Here is a 21157-nt window from a genome sequence, read left to right on the forward strand (position 1 = left end):
GAACATGAGCAAGCAATGTGCCCATGCAGCAAAGGAGGCTACTGGTATCCTGGGCTGAATTAGGCCAGGTATTGCCGGCAGGTTGAGGGAGGTGATCCTTCCCCTCTGCTCAGCACTGGTGAGGTCACACGTGGAATACTGTGTCCAGTTCTGGGCACCCCAGAACGAGAGAGACACGGACATACTGCAGAGAGTCCAGTGAAGGGCCACAAAGATGGTAAGGGACTGGAGCACCTCTCCATTGAGGACAGGCTGAGTGAGCTGGAACTCTTCAGTCTGGAGAAGAGGAGGCTCAGAGGTGATATTAGCAATGTCTATAAATACCTGAAGGGAGGCTGTAAAGAAGACAGAGTCAAACTCTTTTCCATGGTGCCCAGTGACAAGACAAGAGGCAACAGGCACAAACACAGGAGTTTCCCTCTGAACATCAGGAAACACTTTTTTACTGTGAGGATGACTGAATACTGGCACAGGTTGTGGCCTCGCCATCCTTGGAGATACTCCAAAGCCATCTAGACGTGGTCCTGGGCAACTGGCTCTAGATGGTCCTGCTTGAGCAGGTGGATTGTACAAGATGACATCCAGAGGTCCCTTCCAACCTCAACCAGTCTGTGATTCTGTGAAACAACTACAGGCTCATGTAGCAGGGCACAAGTCAATGCACTGTTACCAAATGGGCTCATGTACAGAAGCACAGGAAGTTTGTAAGCAATGTGAATAACACAAATATAGAATGGTTGTCTGTTTTAAACAGAAAACTGGTAATCAGGAATCTAAACATTTCAAGAAGGAATTGGACAGCCTTGTGAAAGTTAACACATAATTAAATAAAGAATTTTTAGGGACAGAATATTAGGATTGTCATGGAACTCCTCAGGTTGGGTTTGCCTACTGAAGACTGATGAAAGAAGAATGATTTATCTGTATTTGCATTATAATATATGAATACCAAGCTTCAAGGCTTGTGTCACTTGCCTTTGGTGTTCAAAAAGAAATCTCTTCTCCTTTGAAATGTAATTTGACTTCTGGGGACTTCTTGTACCTTATGGAATAGCAAATCCCAACAGCCTGAGGGGCAGGATAGCACAGAACTAATCCCTGAGATACTGAATTGTCATGTGGGCCTAACTGGTTCATGCTGACCATGATAAAAGCTTAAGCAACCACTAAGTGATTCTTCCCCTTAGGTCAGACAGGGAATAAATTGTCACATCTGGCTTGTTTTCATTTTTTCATTCTCTTCTGCAATGTGGAAGCTCTTTAACAGATACCATTTCTCTGCTTTGTAGGATCATTAACAAATAGTTACTGCTGAGAACTAAAGCATAAGAGATGCTCTTGAGCTCTCAGATTCTCTCGTTCTGTCACATTTGTCAAATTCAAGACCTGTGGTTGCCCTTTTTTATATATATTACACATCCTGCTTGGTTTGATATTAGTATAGGCATATACATTGGTATACACAGTTATATATGTATAAATATATATGTGTGTACACTTGTGCATATATGTGTGTATAATAAAGGCTATATATAAAGGTATATGTAAAACAGGATAACCACAAGCAACACAACACTGGGCAAATTATTTTTCGGTGATAACTGTTCTATGCATCTATTATCAAGTGTCTGAGTTTGGAGGGGCCTTAACATAATTAGACACAGATGGCCCCCTTTTAGACTTTCATTCCAATGTGGAAAACAACAGGCAAGGACATTAGACATGTGGACAAGTACAAAGATTGTTTAAGAAACATCATACCAGAAAAAAAAAAGAGGAATAAAATTAAGTAACTGTCCTCAGGGGGTAGAGGGAAGGAAATTAATGCTTTCTACAAAAGGTTAACTCTTTCTTGAGCTAAAGGCAAATGAGTATAGTATGGTTTACACTGTCCTTTGAACCACGTATACCAGCTCAGGCATAGTGCAGCAGCAAGCCAGGAATATGCTAACCCTATAGGCCTGAAGGCAGAATTCTGCTTTCACTGAAAAACCTATGATTGTGTCTGTGGTATCAACCTCTCTAGGTATACTGGAGTCTGCCAAACAACTGTGGCTAAATCTGAGTCTACTTGCAGAAGCAGGAGGACTACCTCACACACTGGCAAGTGCAGGAAGTTATCCACAGATTCGTGAACAAGTTCTACAAGGATGAGAAGAACCTAGGCCTTCCTCCTCAAAGTCTGAACCTTTAAAGACCATCTTTGACAATTAATACTTTATTAATGGATATCCAAAAATTAATGATAATCCACTGATGCATGACAGCCTAGCACTTGTTGAATCTTTAATCAAAGCTTGGCTGTCGCCAAAGTGATCCTGAACTAGTATGTCTCTGCATAGGGTTTGCGTGGCAAGGTTTTGGTAGCGGGGGGTTGTGGGGGGGAGCTACAGGGGTGGCTTCTGTGAGAAGCTGCTTAGAAGCTTTCCCCATGTCTGATAGAGCCAATGCCAGCCAGCTCCAAGACGGACCTGCCACTGGGGCTAAACCATGTCAGTCTCCTAAAAATTTTGTTCTATTTACAATTAAAAACATGCACTCTACTGGAGCCCAAACAGATCTAGTGTCAGCTCATAACTAGTAGTATTAATAAGGTTTAGTAACATCAAACTCCCCCCAAACTAAACTGTTTCTTATAATATGTGACACAGAATATCTGAACACTGACCTTATTCACAGCTTCCACAAGCATCCTCATTTCCTTCTCAATGTCACTGACAAATTTTAAATCCTTCCTGCAAGAACAGCATTCTAGGTAAATGAGGCAAGAGAGTGTACAAAGATACAATATCTTCATCTTTTGTAACATTATTTTCAACAAGAACAAAATTAAAGAACTCAATTGACTGAAGCAGAAGCAGGAGAGCATATTTTGATTATATATTACACTCTACATTAAAAAAATGTTAGTATGTCATCACTATTACAAAAATAATGAATTATTTTCCCTTCAACCCTTGGAACCTGACATAAAATTCTATGATACAACTCTACTGCCTGACAATACAATTCTACATTTTCAAATGGATAACATAGATTTTAAAGTTGCCATTTCAGTGTTTTTAAATCACTTGTCATTAAGGCAATTCACTTAATTAGAATACATGATTAGACACAAAAATGGGGATTGGTAAACAGAGCGAAGTTCTTTTCCAAGAGAGAGGTAAACCGCGTTGACTTTGGTCTTCAACTCATCTAGCATAACAAATTAATAAGAACAAATGAAGTGTAAGGCTACTTGAAAGCAAACAAAGTATTCTTGATATGAGATAAAGGATTTTACTTTTTTTTTTTTACCTTGCTTAATCACAGTAGGTGAAGTCTTTCACATAAGGGTGAGCTTTGCCCTTTGTTCTTAAATAAGCAGGCAAACTAACTCCAAAAGTAAGGTTATTTGTTAGGGTACCATCCCCATGGGGGAAAAAGGCTACCTTAAAATTTTACTTCTCAAAAGCTGGTTAGTGGTAAATAACCTTATTTCTTCACAAACAGGCACCATTCCATACCAACACAACATCACTTTGTGAACGACATCGGAATTTCATCAGTCAAGAAGTGCCTACCAACGTAGACAATACCATCCTTAGTAGATGTCCTACCAAAGTTCTGGATGCCGAAGTGAATGTATCATCAAAAGACCAAAAGGTCTCAAGCAAACATGCAAAATGGCAACATTGAGTAGCTCAGCTACCAACATCACTTGATTACTGGTACAATGGACTCAGCCCTTCACTGGAACACCTTCAAGGTTTTGTAACAGTGGATAGACATTGCATGTAGTTATCGGAACCCCTAGATTTTCAGTGGAGAAAAGTATTACATTGGGAGAAGTGCAAAAAGGACCTGGACTTGTAGAGTTAAAAGAAAGGGGCCTCCAGATACCTAGGCTATGAAATACACAGTCAGCTCATGTGACATGAGGCTTTGGGAAGAATATTGCGGCAATAATCTCAGGTTCAAAAAAAACCCCAACAAAAACAAACAAACAAACCTAACAACAAAAACCTGACCAACCAAAACCACTGATCCCTTCAGGGTGAGCCTAACTCCACAGAGTCAGAAAGCAAATACTGCATGGAATGCCAGCCATGAACACCCAAATTTCAAGGTGAAGTGATCACAGGAGGCAAGAAAAAAAAAATGGAACCAGTAATTCAATGAGAGGGTCCACAAGCATCTGATGTGTAATATTTAAAAACCTACTGAGGAACCAGCTCACAGTCTGGGGGATAAGTCAAAAAAATCAACCCTTTAGGAGCCTATAAAAACAGTCACCAGTGAAATCAACCAGGCGGGAGTTCTTTCAGAAATACTTAGAACATGTCTCAGCTTCAAGAAATCCCAAGATAGTCAAGACTGATATATTCAAATAGGAAGACAAAACACAAAGCATGCTATGCTGAGGACAAGGTGGGGGGTGAGGGGTGGCAGTGGCAGCAGAAATCAACTCATTAAGAGAATGTTATTTCCCTGTAGGAAAGGAAATTTCATGGCCAACACTAACATCTCTAGTTCAAATAACTCTCTGAAGAGCAGAAGCAGGACCTTACTCCCTTTTGCTTGAAACATACTACACAATGGCTGAGTTGTGACTACCCATATGTATGCTCAAAGGTGAGGGAAGTGTTTTATGTGCACTTTGTACCTCCAGAATCTTTCATACAGAACTTCATGGAAGAACAACCCTGAGTGCTCTGATGATCTGAGTAAGCCCCAACCTACAGACTGTTAAAACAGGAACAAAAGGCAGGCCAATGCAGATGGTGGGAGAGACAGAACAATTGCTTTTTCTTTGGAATCATCAAGAAGATTCTGAAGGAGCATAATTTGGGTTGAGGAATCTTCAAGGAAATGGTGGACTTCAGTATTCCTTAATCTGAAAGCTTCCTTTGCAAGAGGTACTCTCAACAAACATCTGGATTGCCCTAGAGAGTTCTGGATGCATCAGTGAACAACTGAGGCAGTACAACAGGAAGATGCATCTTCTGTATCTAGACATTCAGAGTGAAGAACAGTACTTCAGGCTGTTTACTCCTCTGCCAGTAAGGCTGATGAAGCACAAGTAAGATTTTCTTCACAGTATTAAACTTCCCTTTGAGATCACCAAATGAAACAGTGAAGAAAAAATAAAGTCTCTTTCTTTCCCAATTTGGGAGCAAACCTCATTAGATTGCCATGACATAAGAGGGGAGTGTCAGGTCAACATGCAAGGAAGCATACTCTTTATTCCTAGCTATAGAGAAGCATGAATCCACACTTCACTGAAGGGCAAAAAGAAGCCTGCAGTTACCAAGAAACATTGGCAAGCTTGACTGTTAAGGAAGGTCTTGTGAAAGGCCAAGGGTAACAGAAACTATCCATCAAGATACAGAAAATGAAACCTGTTGTAAATCATTTCACAAGTTGAAAAAAAAAATCTTGCAGGTTCAGTAGTCTTCTCTGTATGATACTGATCAGATACCTGGGTGAGTAGGGACAGTAAGAACTGGCTACTGCTTATTTCTCACTGCACTTGTCTCTGGTTCTGGTCTTGCAGTTTTAGGTTGCTTGTTTTGGTGTCTCATCAGCTTGCTCATATCTTGTTTGGGGAATTTCATTTGTGATTGCCCTGAGCTGGAATTCATTTGCATATTTACAAATTAACCAATGTAAAAATCATACTGCCCTATCAAAACCAAATGGAGTATCTCCATTTCCCAGGATATTGATGAGTATCTATTACCTGAATGAAGTATTTTCTCAAGTATTTTTAATTCTTTTGGGTTATTCATCTGAGCTCTTACAATAAGTTTTCCAAGTTTTGCCAAGTGTGATGTTTCCTTGTTTTATTTTAAAAGGAATGTTGTTACTGCTTACTAGCACACAAATCATGATTTGTACACGATTCTTTCTATTAAGCTATTTAGGACTAGTTATGGCCATAAAACCAGCTAACTGCTCATTGTGAGCTCCTATGTTCTAACCTGCAATAGATACTTACTGAAAAATAAAGTACGGTAAGGAAATGAAGTGGTTCTTAGAATAAATACATCTGATCTGACAGTGGGTATACTTAAATTCTAGAATGTGGGACTTAAAGTCTCTTTTTCTGTGCAGTGTCTGTAAATGGTGCACATTAGGCTTCTCCTCACCTCCTTCCATTGCATATAAGCAGTAGCAGGCCTACTGCCATTTCAGTTCCACTCAACCACACTACTTAAGAATGTTCATCATTGCTTGGCTTTTCACTGTAGTTCTTACTGTATATTTTTTGCTTTCCCTAGATTTTTCTGCCTTTGCCAAAAACCTCCTCATTTTTTGCAACACTTGCTAGTGCAAGATTTTGCCTCTAAGTGACTGACATTCCAGGCTTGCAGTTTGCCAGTCATGTGCTTGAGAAGGTGCCCTCACTGCCCCTTCCTTCAGGCTTCAGTTCTTGTTTAAGAAAGTTACAAAGGTATCCTACACCTAAACTGCTCCTGTACGCTGCTCCTGTTGTCAGATCACACATAGGAATGCTTGGCTCTGCTGTCATTGTCTACAACAGCATGTGGAGGGTTAACTCTTGGGAAGACTGGCTAAGAAGATGCCTACGAAGGATCCATCTCCCTCTGTGTCTCTCTAGACTTAACCATTTGATCCGAGATTTCCCTGGTCCATACAGCTACTGTGGGGTCTTGCACAGCCAGTGACAAAATAAGAAAATTCTCTTCTGCGTAGCTCCATGTGGCCAGATATTCCAGATGTCCTCCTCTCCTTCTTCAGTAGTCTCAATTCATCAAATAGCAGCCTTAGCACCATCCTTGTCAAACAGAGCATTGATACTTGTTTTAGTCTACTCTCCAACTTCATGTCAACACGCCAACTCAAGCATTTGCTTGCTCTCTGTGTCTATTTCTGGAGCCTCTGAGAAAGGTAAGTGCTGAGTGTTCAGCCAGTGGATCTGTACCCCTGATGTGTGTTCAGTTGTGCTGGTACAGTCATCTCCATGCTAGAAGATGGATTCCCTTTGGCAGCAGGATATCTCCTCACATAAAGCTGTATGGTGTAGAGACTTTTCTTCTGACTCCTTACCAGATTCTGACAAACACATCAGCAAGATCAGCATGCAGCAGGCATTACCATACTATTCCTGGTGCTCCCTTCTCCTGTCACTCTCCTACAAAGGAGACATATTATCTTGGCATGCTTCCACTTATTCATTTTCCTCCTGTTACCTGGAGTTGTACCGCATCTTGGAGCTTTAGGGTTCTGTAATTAAAGACTACAGCTCAAAATCAGGAGTTTCCTCAAGTTTTCTCTTTTGCAGACGTGCATTTTTTCAGCCCTTGCCAACGTACCAGCTTCACAGATCAATGCATTGCCTAGCCTAAACAAGATAGTATCACGGCATTCTACTCGTGGTTTTGGCAGCTGCTGCCTTCTTGAGGCAGTGACCCTGAATGCACATGAAGGCAGCTGTCGTATTTCTCATCATTCTGAGATCCCATACATAGATGTATAACTTATACTTTGCGGAAAACCACAAGCCCTGAACTCTTGCATTACTGGAGTGACCTGCTCAAGCAAGAATAAATACATCTGTCAAAACTTATACAGAATGCTGAGCTACCTGAAAAAAAAATACTGTAACAGATACACTTTGTAGATCCTGCCATTATGAGGGAAACCCAGATCTTTTGCAAGACTGCAGAGATAAAAGATCATCAAGAGCAGTCAAAGAAGTTCATAAAGCCATAACTTTACAAATTACAGATTGGTGCTCTTGTAAAGAGAGATGTGTTAATACAGGGAGAAACTAATTTATCTTGACAACTAGATAAATGAAATCCAGTAATTCAATGTGCAAAGTCATTGACCTTAGGTCTAACAAAAACTTTTGCTTTAAGCTGTTAATCAGTAAGAATAGCCTGGGTGTATTAGTTTATCCTGAGTTACCAATATGAAGTGGCGACAAAGGAAATGCAAGTAAAATCGCAGAACATCTGAGAAGAGATATTTTGATAGAGAACTGTGGAAGCCTAAAGGCTACTTTTCAAGGTATCTGTTAGACCACCTGGAATACAGTGCATGATTCTGGTCAGTTCTGCTCATGAAAGATGAACAGTGCACTATTGGTAGAGAATGGCTGACAGGAAGATGAGATTGGATTGGACTCCAAAAAAAAAAAAAAAAAAAAGGGACTACACACAACACGATATTCAACACAGTAAGAAAGGGAAAATGTATGCTTTGTTTTCTGAAAGAGGTGGAGCAAATCATATTCTATATCCACTTTAGAGAATAGTCCTTATAAAATATCACTTTTAAGTGCAAATACTAATAAAACAGTACCTCCGCAATGAAAACATTCAGCTCTTATCTTGCAGAAGGCTAATCATTTGGAAGTAAAGCAAGAGGAAATTTACTCAAATTCTGTGTGGCTATAAAATTTTCACTTGTCTCAACACATCAGCAAATTAAAAGAAGGATTTTCAAGTAGAAAACATCCTCACAAAAATATGAAATTTACATATCATTAGGATAGTGAAGCAACAGCAAAACAGATTCAGCTGTTCTAAAAACTTAGACCTGCTAAAAACTAATGTCATGCCTACAAACACATGAGTAAAAACTTCCTAGATGACACTTACCATTTAAGCATCTTTTTAAAAATGTGTCTGATCCCTCCCTGTCATTCCAGGCTGTGTAGTATTTACTAGTGTGATGTTTTTGATATTACCTTGACTTTCTATTGCCTCATTTTCAGATATTTCAGTCTAGCAGCCCTCTTTGCAGTCAGCACTGGCATAGGCTTAGCTCTGAATCAATCGTTTTATTAATTCAATTTCTTTATGTTTAAAATAAAGGCAGTAAGGGGAAGAAGAAAAAAAAAACAACAACAAAAAAAGAGAGACTGGTGGAGGGAAATAATGCCAGGCTTTGACAGCATATTTCATTACTTAGCCATCACTTTTGTCTTTGTCTTGAAAAGTTTACAAGGAGCACTGAGATAGGAGTTGGTTGTGTATGAAAGCAGTGGAAATGTGAGAAGTACAGGTACTGATTCGTAGTGTGAAGAATGGTGGAACATGATGCTCCCAGTCTGAATCTGGTCCTGTTACAGAATAAAGCAACCTGTTAGGCACTTTTTACTTTTCAGGTTCTCATTTTGGAGGTCTTGAGAAGTGCACATCACCTCCTTTGCCTCGATTATCACCTATTGCCAATGCTGGAGACGAATACACACCAGCATTTCTACAAGAGTAAATAGAACTTTTCTGCATTTCCCATCTTGCTCTCAACACTGTTTACCTATGACACCTGTCATCATAACAACACGTACCTCGCATCTTCTTTTAAAAGGTCACTGTACTTTGGTCCAGAAGAACGGATGTTAAAAGGATCAGAATTATCATCTATTTCAAGAGCCTCAGCAAGACGCCTAAATTTGAGGGTAGGAAGAAAAAAACAAAACAGAACACAACCAAAATTAAACACACAAATCCCCCCAGCCTCCCAAACATATTGTCATTGAAGAGTAAAGATATGGATTACTAATACAGATGAACAGCTTGAAGAAGAAACATTCTCTACATTTGAAACTACTCATTTAGGACTTTTCACTAGAATATTCTAGTAAAATCTCAGATCACTCAATATAGATCCCTGTAACACAGTAATCATCTCCACATTTATCAGTTCTCTAGGTCATGCAGGAAAGGATTTTTTTTTTTTTCCACATAGCATTAACTTTCTGAACCTGGACTACTTCTGAAAAAAGGCAAGTTCGTTGCCCACCTGTTCCTCTGAAGAGCTAAGCATTCTTCATCACATTGCAACCTGAATTATGAAAGAAAAATACAGTTAGAATCACTGCTGCTACTCATACTTTTCAAACCATAGCTTTGTTGGTGTCATATCATTATCACAGCCTAAAGTAGTAAGAAGAGCGTGTGAGAAGAGTTTATTGTATTAGATCAGATAATAGAGCTAGAACAAAGATCATTGAGCACACAAGCCCTTCTCCAAGTCTTGAACAGAAGCAGCAATTACCAAAGCCATATAGAAGCTGAGAAAAACAGCTTCTGAATTAGATTATATTGTTAAATTAGATCATTTGAGAAAAAAATGCAGTTGGTATCAGCATTGAGGGGTTGCTAGGAAGGATGGGAAATTAGCAAAGGAAGATGTGACAAGGTCACTTACTCCTACGCATCAGAAAAAATTATCAGCCAGGGAAAACAGGAAAGTTAGCGATGCATATGGAGGATTTTGATGCACCACAAAAATCAGTATTTCAAGTGAGCCCGTAATTTCTAATGTCAGTAGCGTTATGAATTTAAGTTTTCTGTCTCATCTTTGAAAGGTATTTTATATTTCATTTTAAGGGATTAAAATGTCAGAGCAGTATCAAGAGTTCTCCAGAATTTCACAGTGTCAGTTACAAACTTCTACCCCTTAGACTGCATAAGTGAGTTGATTCTGTTGATAATAGTTCCTTGATTTCAAACAAATAATTTCTACAGGGGAAACTGGTTCATTCAATAGCATCTATTATGTCTGGAGACAGACAGCTATATGATCCAGAACTTCTGGTGGTTTCTCGAAGGAGGCAGAAGAAAGCTAACATACTTGCATTCTAAGATAAACCTGGTACTGTTTAAACTCATTTGCTTGAAGAATCATTTTTTCCTCCTCTAAAAGGGGAATGTAGCCAATTTAGAGAAGCTACTCTAGGACCAACCAAATTTGTCACAAAAAACCCCAAAACCCTAATACGGAAAACAAACTAAAAGTATAAAGTGTCTACAGACAGGACCAGAGAGCGAAACAAAGAAAGGAAATTTCTGCAGTTTGCATAAAATATTCTGCGATTGTAAATGAATGAAGCAGATTTGTAAGTTACTTTGAAAATACTGGAGTTGGACAATAAACTAGAAATTTAAGAATAAATATTTTATTTGCCACCATCTCTTTTCCCCCCACCCCAGTATTTGATAGATGAAGAGCATGGGGAAGGGAGAATACTTCCTCTGATTGTCCTTGAATAAAGGCTACTCGCCACAGTTCAGATACAATATTAGGAAAGATTTGCACAAAGAAAAGTCATCTCTGCTAATTTCAACTATTCAAGGAAAGGGTAGTATAAGTCTGCCCACACAGAGAGATCTGCAGCAGTGACTACACCACCGTTTATATTACACATTGCAAACACTGGGATACCAGAGACACTGGTGTCTTATTTGCTCTCCTGGTAAGTATACAGCTGTTATGAAAGACTTGCAGCTTCAGAAGCTGAAAAAGTCATCCCCCCTTCTTCTACGACCCCACACTCCCATCCTCCCCCACTGAGTTCTAGCGCTGCCAAATGGTTGCTTTCTTTAAATAGTGACTCTTTTTTTGGAGAAGCTAAAGTTCACTTCGCATTGTTGAGTGTATTTGTATCTGGTTGGCATTGTGATACAGATAGGAACAAAGTATTTGAGGCTCAACCTGGGTAAAGCAGAGATTATTCTACCGTAATTCTAGAGACAAAAATTAATGCTTATATTGTACATTTTTGAGTATTCAATTAATTGAAACAAACAGGGTAGACCAAAAAAAAAAAAGACTCAATTACTGTTTCCTATTTGTGTCTTTCTTATACCATACTTACACAGTATTAATACTACACTCTTTAAAGTTGCATGCAGGAACCAGTATGGCTCTTTTTTTTTCACCTTGTTCCTCCCCGCCCTTCTTCTGAAGTATGACACTGGCCCAACTAGAATGAAGCTAGAGACCAGGATAAGCAGGTGCTCCCATGCATCATTTCTGGTGTCAGTTCATCTTGCCCATACATTCAGAGTTAAAATTGTTTCAGTGTAGAAAATTATCCAAAAGGACTTGGTAATAATGTGCTCCAATTTCATAGACATGAAACAAACAGAACAGAATGACTAGCAATAGTTCTTGAAGTATGCTGGTATTAGCTTTTGATACAGGAAGTCATGAAGCAACTGTATGGGAAATTTCATTATTTTTACTTTACGCAATATAAAGGAATATTAGAGTTTAACAGACATAACAGACTCTGAAATAATTGAATTCACAATTAAGAGAAGAGAGATGGTAACAAAATAAACTACAAACAGAAATTATGTACTTCAAGGGCAAAGACTTCAGGAAGTCAAGTTTTTGAAAGAATGATGTTGGAGAAATTTGACAATTCCTTAAAAGAAATTATACTGAAAGGACAAGCTATTCCAACCCTGAGGAACATCAAGAGGAACAGAAATATCACCAAACTTAAGTTAGAAGTGGTTTTGTGACTTAAAAACAGATTTGCAGTGCAGGCCTGTATGAGAACACAGAAGCACAAATTAAATTGAGATACAAATGTGAGAAATCTAAAAAAGATAATAGAAAAATATAAATAGTAAGATGATGACAGGGGGAAAATATGCCCTATTAATCATCCAGGAAGGAATGCTGGATGTTGAAACAGAAGATAATAGCAGAAAGTTATACTGTCTAGAAATCTGAAAAAAATCTGAAGGAACTGTAAGGAGTTTGCTGGGTACAAACAAACTCTGAAACCACACTTATATTGTTCCATATATAGTTATAACAGACCAACCAGCCAATGATAAAGAACTCTTTCTACATGAAAGCAAAAGCATTTTGCTAAGGAACTGCAAAATACTCTTTTAGCAGTATCGTTACAGTAGAGTCAGGCTATTTAAAGCCTCCCTATTTTAGCTGGGATTTTGCTCACAATATTACGTGTTTTCCACATTGCCTATGTTTCAGGTACACACAAGGGTTTCAAATATGTTTCTACGTGTATCTGCTTACCTGGCCTGCTTCATTTCTTTTTTTGTAATAAGCCTACTGATTTCCACTGAATCCCCAAGCTGTAGATCTGTTAACTTAGTGGCTATAGATATAGCAGCTATTCTGAAAAAGAAAAGCATTAGATTTCATTTGAGGCAACACATAAACCTTTGAAAAGGTGTATAAAGCTGCAGATTTAAACCTCCAGGTGCAAGAAGTAAGACAGACTGACTGTTTCCTCATCAGAGTACAGAATGAGACTCTAGTTCCATATCACCTAGTTTTAGGAGTCTAATCTAGTTACATAAATTAAGAGGTTACTCTCATCTCCCTCAAGCAAGTAGGAGCAAGACTAACAAATGGACATACTTCTTCAGGGATTTTTTCAGAGCATCAATTCTAGGCAAGTCTAAACTAGGCAACATCAATACTCTTTCTTCTCACCTGCTCAATATTCAAACTACAGCCGACCATATAGTTTTAATTGCCTTTTTAACTTTTATGTGATTCTTCCTTAACTGTGTGCAACTAAAACCTGTAAAGTGAATTTATAAAGTACTTAGAAATTTGCTTAGAAAATATGGATGATATAGGCCATAAGGAAAGAGTAAAATGCCTACTGAGACTGTTACAATTTTCTTTATAAAGATTCTTCATCATTCCTTTCAATAACAAGCCTTCCCAGTCTCATTTTCTTGCTAAACTTTCTATAACTAAAATATACAAGTTTTTAGGGAAATATCCCACACCATTCTCAAACAAAATCCTGAAAATGGAACATTCTATCCTCTGAACTATCTTTTCTGTTAAATTCAAATAAAAGAAAATGTTTGTCTCTACGTTTTACATCACATTCAGAGAACTAATCATCTATCAGGAAGGAGGATAATCATATTACATAAAAACAAAAAGCACTGAGAGGCTTCAACTTCATATTTATCAGGTGGTGACAAAATCTAGGCCATTAGATGATATGACAGGCACCATCATTTGTACCATGCGTACAGATATAGCAGCACACTCCCTTTTCTGTTCCCTTGAGCATTCTTTCACCAAGCTGTTTCATCAGTCCTGTAACATTTTTGAGAAGACTTGGATACCCCATTAACTTGCTGACCTTTCCACAGTAGTACTACAAGAGTTACTTTGTGGTGTTTGTTTTTTGTTCTGGGAGATTTGGTTGGTTGTTTTTTTCCTTCACAAGTGTACAGATGGTGAGGAAAAAAAAGCCACACCTAACTCCTACAAAATCAGAATATTTGAATCTCTCAGCAACCTGAACAGTTGGAGTTATCATACAAACTTAACTGGCATTAAATGCTGCTTTTGTTAATATCACATGGGCCAAGAGTAATTTGTAAACATACATGAACACATTTGAATGAACAGATACAAACACTTGCTTTAAACTGATTGTTTCTTTTCCTTCTTCTTGACTTGGGCTCTGATTAGATAAATACGTATGTGTTCAGCTTATGCATGCAAGGACTCACTGACTTCAAATAACCATTTTCCTTGTATGAATACTTTTGCAGTGCCTCAGCTATAGAAACAGTGGAGAAGTAACAGCCTTAAAAAAATTGGACTTGTAACTACATTACCTTCCCAGCTTATCACTAATGACAAGCATGTGTCAATTTAACCCATTATTTCAAAGTTGAGTCAGTCTTCTGATTTGTATTCATAGTGAGATAGAGCTTAAGAAAAAAATCCCTTTTTTTCTAAAAAAAGAAAAAATTATCACCACTCCAGAGTCTATCTTGCATTCAACTTAGTATTGACTACAATTATTCTTAACTGTTTCTGATTAGCACATTTTTCTCCTCATTTTCATTAGATACTGTTAAGCCCGTATTATGTAGACGCTAAGCCATCTTCTGTCAGAATTTGAATCTGGGCAGTGTTCAGTAGGAACAAAGCAGCATATCCTAAGGTGGGCTAGTATTGAGCCCTCAAATAGCAGTTCCAAATAAAACAATCATTAGGAAGTTTTCTTTGAAAGACAGGAAGAATCTGTGACTGTGCTCTCCTATCAACTGGGATGCAGAGCAGAACTCTGGTTGCATATCAACTGTCCAGATTCACTTTTTGACTCCCTCTCAATCACAGCCTCAGAGTAGATTTTTTTATCATTATTATTACTGTTTTGACATTTTCATTTCAAAAGTTCCAAAGCTCTACTTTTCTTTTCCTTGTCCCCTCTCATAAGAGACAAAGGGAAATAAGTTTAGAAATAGGATCTGGAGACAAATCTATTGCAATAAATGGAGCTGGGTAGGACTTAGTTTGCATATTAAGAACCAAGACTTAGATGCCAATGCTCCTGCCTAAATTTAGCTATTTAAGAATGACTTTAAATTATTCTTTAGCTTCATCATCTGTATTAACTATGTTCCATCACATATTAAGGAAAACTTAGACAGCAACTCACACATAGACTGCTATACATAATCACCTACATTAAAAAGCCTGAAACTGGACCTGCCCAATGAGTCTGTATCTAGTTGCTCTGTGTGGGTTCCACAGATGAGAGATTCAAGCTTTGACACACCACTACAGTTAGACTAACAACAGTGAAAAGAGGAATGTGTTCTAGTACACCATAGCTGGTATGACAGCTCAGAGGAATACAAAAAAAGAAACCATACATGAAAGTACAAAAAAAAGTGTGAAAAAGCTTGTGAATTAAATATATTTAGTCAAGCATGAAATTTTATCAAACTGCAAAGAAGTTCAGTAAGGAATTAGAAGAATTACTACATTCCAAACCTTTGATATGTATTAGATGCTTCTGAGCAAATCATACTCTCCTTTCTTCTTCCACATTCACATTGAAGATCAACCTGTTATATCACACAAGAGAGCAGCTTTTATTAAACTTTTGTCTTTTTATGGCCACGGTGGGGTGTGAGGACAGTAAATTTATTCCTTTAAAAAGCTCCATTTTAGTGGAATAATTAAAAGTGATAAACATTTTTTAAAAAATCAGTATAAGTTAATAGAAAAAATGTCATGCTATCAACATACAAGCATGTCATTTTTTCTCACAACTGTTATTGGCTGATAACTAAACCATACAATTTGCCTGTGAATTTGCAGTGAATTTTCTTTGGGTATCTAACCTTTGCACAGCAGGATGTTGTCGGGCAGGGTGAGGAAGGATGACATGGAGCCATACAGGGATGATTACAATATAGCCTTGAAATAATACATGGCTGTTTACACTCTTCATCTATAAGGCATTCTCCTTTATGACAGATTCTTTTACATTTGTGCATTCCACATTTTAACATTTGGTTGCACCGAAGTCCACAGGAAATGTCAGTGAGATGACAAGGAATATTACTTCGCAGCTGAAAGAGGGGAGGAAAAAGATGACAACTAAAAATGAATAATCATAAATGCAAATCTCAAAGTACTTTTATTGTTCACACCTTCATTTGGCACTGCCCACGCAAGAATTGTGATACTAAAATATCTTAGGACAAAGACTGAGTTTTTCTTTATATCGTAGTCCAACATAGCCATTGGTCTGAATGCGTATGGCATAAAAGATATACTTTTCTAACTTAATCACATTAAAAACTCAAACTCCAGTAACATATTCCATTCCAGAGAGGCCACAAAAATCTAAGCCTACAGTCCCAGAACATTGTTTAGTATTCAAAAACATTAAGTATCCAGACTTACTTCATGCTTGCCCATACACCATTTCTGAGTGAGGTAAGTACAGGGTGGACATTTCTCCTCACTATGGCATGAATGGTACACTGCAGTCACAGAAATATAAAAGCCAGCACAGTTTTATTAGCATACTTCAGTCAAATGCATTAAAGGAGATAGTAAAAACTATTAAACATGAGTTTGCATTTCAGAACTAAATGATGCCTTATGAAGGATAATCTGTTCTTTAAAAATTACAATGGCAAGTTTTTAGGTGAATATTCTTCCATATTTTCTAAGTTAAACAGCAGAGAATTTTGTAATTTCTGAGCAGGATTATACTATCAGACAGAATTTGTCAGAAAGCGTATCTATTTGACCTGTGCTGTACCTTTTGCAATCAGTCAATTTAATTCCAAGGAACATAAAAACTAGATTCACTAGATTATCCTACTGTTTCAGTAGAGTAGTTAATCTTTGGAATATAGCATTTAATGTGTTGTGACTATTAATAATGATTAGAAAAAAATCCAATGCTTTTACCAGTCAGAAGTACCACTACTAGTATTCATGGCAAGTTTTTAGTTGATTGGCTTTTAAGTTTAGTCTTTTGGGAATATTCACAACTCCTGAAAAAGCATCTAATAAAAAAGTAAATAAATTTTCAAACAGACCTATATACACTTTTCTACATTTTGATTAAAAAACCCAACAAACAAAACAAAAAACCCAAGTGAAAATGGCCTGACTTACCTGGATGATCACAATCATGTGGCCTGGTGCATGTTTTTTTACACTCTGGTGGCTGAGTGCCACAGGGGACAGGAGGGTAAATCACAGATTCACCACAATAACAAGTTAATTCATCAAAACCTGAAAAAACAAGTCAAATATATCCTAATGGCTACATGTACTTGCACTTCTCTACTCTGAGAAATCTTTAAATAACACGTAAATGTTTTACTCCAGCTTTGGTTTTTTGCTATTAAGCACCACTGTAGTGAATGTATTAGTTTTTTGTGGCACCTACAAGAAAACTGGACTATGATCACTTCATGAGGAATTATGCTTGCTTTTAGAGAGTGGTTCTTTGACAGCAACATTTTGAACTGGAGCAAGAGAAATGCTTATGTCAAGTTGAAAGCTGTTGCTGTTCTACCCTTGATTTAAAAATGGGGAGATATCTCTGAATTCCCTTCCAGAAAGCACATCACCCAAACCTTGTGCTCCGAACTTCCTCCCACCATAACTTTTTCAGACCATTGATTAGATTTTGCCCTTTTGCCAAACCCTGCACATGGTACTGGGAAGATTCCGGAGAAAATTACCAAAAGGCTGCCAGTCTGTAGACTTCTTCCTATAATTTATTTTGTATATTTCTTTACGTCATTTAGGGTATCTAACCTTTGCACAGCAGGATGTTGTCGGGCAGGGTGAGGAAGGATGACATGGAGCCATACAGGGATGATTACAATATAGCCTTGGAATAATACATGGCTGTTTACACTCTTCATCTATAAGACATTCTCCTTTATGACAGATTTACACGGATGCTCATGATCCGCTTATGAACCTGTCCAAATACTTCAAAGCCAACTTTGCATGTTTTGGAAGTTCTCTGTCTCAGGCAGTATATATTTTCCTTTTTTTTTTTTTTTCTTCCTTTCTCCCTCCCTTCCACTTTTGGGAAACAGATTTTAAACTCTTATCACAAGATTCCAAATCTCAGTGATAATATAAACAAATGGATATAAATACTTACATACCCCATCCCAACTAAAACGCTAAACTGCACAAAAATTAATACAGTTCACTGCTGTTTTTCAGACTATAAAGAAACTGTGTGGGAGACTGATTGGAATGCAAGCTACAGTTCAAACAGCTAAATTCTTAGAAAAACAGGACACTAAGAGAATCTATTAACATCAAAAGACATATAGAAGGAGGGCTGAGAACAAAAAGAGAGTATGATTGGTCAATAAACAAAGAGATAGTGGATCAGGGAGAACAAGAGAATGATGGGACAATACGCTGGTTTTGGCTGGGATGAAGTTAATTCTCTTCATAGTAGCTAGTATGAGGCTATGTTTTGGATTTGTGCTAAAAATAGTGTCGATAATTAGTGATGTTTTCATTATTGTTGAGCAGTGCTTACACAGTCAAGGCCTTTTCTGCTTCTCACATCTCCCTGCCAGCGAGTAGTCTGGGGGTGCACAGGGAGTTGGGAGAGGACACAGCCAGGACTGCTGACCCCAACTCACCAAAGGGATATTACCATACCATACAATGTCATGCTCAGCATATAAGGGGCTGGCAGAAGAGGAGGGAAAGGGATGGGGAGGACACATTCGGAGCGATGGCATTTGTCTTCCCAAGTAACTGTTACGCGTGATGGAGCCCTGCCTTCCTGGAGATGGCTGAACACTCACCTGCTCATGGGAAGTGGTGAATGAATTCCTTGTTTTGCTTTGCTTGCACATGTAACTTTCGCTTTACCTATTAAACTGTCTTTATCTCAATCCATGAGTTTTCTCACTTTCACTCTTCTGTTTCTCTCCCCATCCTGTCAGGGGGGAGTGAGCAAGCAGCTGCTTGGTGCTTAGTTCCCGGCTGGGGTTAAACCACAACAAGCAATAAAAATACAAAACAACAATGCCAACCTGAAGAGAAGATGAGTGTGTTAAGGGAGCTGCTGAATTCAGCAAGTTCTCTGACTCTGGGAATCACAGGATTCCTAGTCTACCAAAGCAAAAATCTGTTGAACTCTAAAATCCCAAAGGTTCCTACCGTCCCACTTCCATGGATATGATGGCTGCTGGATCAATATGCAGATCCAGCCAGTAGCAAGACTGAACACATACTCCACAGAGACAAGACACACGATACATACATGACAGTAACATGACCAGACACACAGACTAACACAGAGCCAACTGAAGAACAACAAGATTCATGTAAACAGGGATACCAGTGGCCAAATCCTCTTCTTCCTCTCCAGCTCATCAGGATTGAAGTTCACTAGTGAAGAGACACAAACACACTCTCTCTAGATTCACATGCATACCACATTCATGGATCTCAAATATTAGCATAGGCTCTGTCTAATATCCATACCTGGAGAGACCCCTTACCCAGTCACTGACTGAAACCTTGCATATTTCCAGAGGCAGATCTCCTCCTACTAGCCAGTCAGTCCAGCTTTGAAGCAAGTTCATTAGCAAATTACCCAGACATACACAGGCACACACAGGACTGAAATTAACAAGGGAATCCCACACATCCCCTGGTCTCTCCAGGTGCTGACATCCAGACCAAGGGGCCCCTATAACTTCTACTCCCATTCTCCAGCTGCTGGCATACAGTATAATAAGTCTGTCTGGCCTCTCCAGTTGCTAGCACAGAGACTATGTGCTCCCATGATCTGCAGCCAAGACTCCAGTTGCTGGCACTCAGACCTCTTACACATAGAATAGGGAACGCGATTACACTGGAAGATATTAAATCTTATTCTTAACAGGACAGCTGTCATCAGGTGCACAGGGCTCTGTCAGAGAAGTGTACTGACCAGTAGCTTCATTTGTGCAAATGGTGCCTTCTATCTCCCATTCTCTCCATTTTTCCACGCATCCACCTTGATTCCTCCCAAATATCCTACCAAAATAAATTTCTCCCCATTGGTCCCAGCTTAGCTACATCTGTACCCAAATCTGCTATTTCTGGTATCATTAGATAGGTCATCCCAGCATCACACAACTCCTTAAGTTCTGTTGGCTTTACAATATTCCACTCCCAAAAAGGTTCCCAATACCTCCCTCCTCCAATTATCTGTGAAGCTCAGTCATCTCTCACCCTTAACATCTGTGAAATCCATCCATTCCTCATGGCACTATCTGAAACTTTTGTCAGCTTTTCACTGCGGTTTTTGTATGTTCAGAAATTTCTGTTGTTTTTTATGATCTGTTTAGTCAGTTAAATCTCAGGCCAGGTCCTAGTCACTTGCCCACGTATCTTAGAGTGCAGCAGTTATTAGAAAGGACCATATTTTTTTTCTAAGGAGACTCAATTACAATAAATTCCAGCAAAGAAGAATGCTGGGGAGAACAAAATGTAGGGTTAGAAGGAAGAAGCAGGAAGAAGTAGAAAAAACTGAGAAGTTTCAGAATGTACATGGATTTTCCATGAAAAGCAAGCATGGAAAAGAATCAGGCTTTTGTTGTCCCTCACTACAGGTCTTGAAACAACCTATAACCCTCCAGGCTTCAAAGCCACAAACCTTCCTTGGTCCAGGAAGATGAAAGACCAGAGACCTCAGTGTAAGACAGCTACACTGGCTGCTTCCTATAGATTAGAAGTGATAGGTGAAGAATCTTAACTATAATGAAGGTTCCTCAATTAGCACTAATCAGGACTAATCAATTAGCAACTAATCAGGATAATGGGGAGGGAATGCAGAGAGGTCTGATCCAAAGCATCAGACATCTGACAACTTAAAAAAAAAAAAAAAGCACTGTCTAATGCTAACGTCATTTATTTTCCCCAAGAGATGTATTGCTGTCTTGAAGTAGACTGGGTGTGCATAAAGAGATCCTGGCATAGAATGGAACCTCACCTCTCAGCAATAAGGAAGTGACACTGGAAAGGTAAAGTACCTGGGAAGCACACAGAACTGCAGAGGTACACATGCACTCTAGTATTGCATCTTGACGCCAACCCTTAC

General features: G+C 38.6%; 1 protein-coding gene across 8 annotated transcripts in view; it reads right to left on the reverse strand.

Moving 5' to 3' along the window:
- The window catches only part of NFX1 (nuclear transcription factor, X-box binding 1), a 75250-nt gene that overhangs the window by 12399 nt on the left and 41694 nt on the right, over positions 1–21157 (reverse strand). For 2 of the 8 annotated variants that reach the window (XM_054818534.1, XM_054818531.1), the window contains 8 exons: positions 17194–17313; positions 16468–16547; positions 15900–16130; positions 15547–15620; positions 12799–12900; positions 9760–9801; positions 9305–9403; positions 2669–2735 (listed from right to left, as the gene is read on the reverse strand). In XM_054818534.1, the coding sequence (XP_054674509.1) occupies positions 2669–2735; positions 9305–9403; positions 9760–9801; positions 12799–12900; positions 15547–15620; positions 15900–16130; positions 16468–16547; positions 17194–17313 (815 nt within the window). Of the gene's footprint in view, positions 1–2668; positions 2736–8612; positions 9077–9304; positions 9404–9759; positions 9802–11617; positions 11961–12798; positions 12901–15546; positions 15621–15899; positions 16131–16467; positions 16548–17193; positions 17314–21157 lie in introns of those variants that run through there. The other 6 variants (XR_008576114.1, XM_054818533.1, XR_008576113.1 and 3 more) reach the window with 5 other exon arrangements.

This window comes from Grus americana, chromosome 2 (genome assembly GCF_028858705.1).
Source record: "Grus americana isolate bGruAme1 chromosome 2, bGruAme1.mat, whole genome shotgun sequence".
NCBI classification, from domain to species: domain Eukaryota; kingdom Metazoa; phylum Chordata; class Aves; order Gruiformes; family Gruidae; genus Grus; species Grus americana.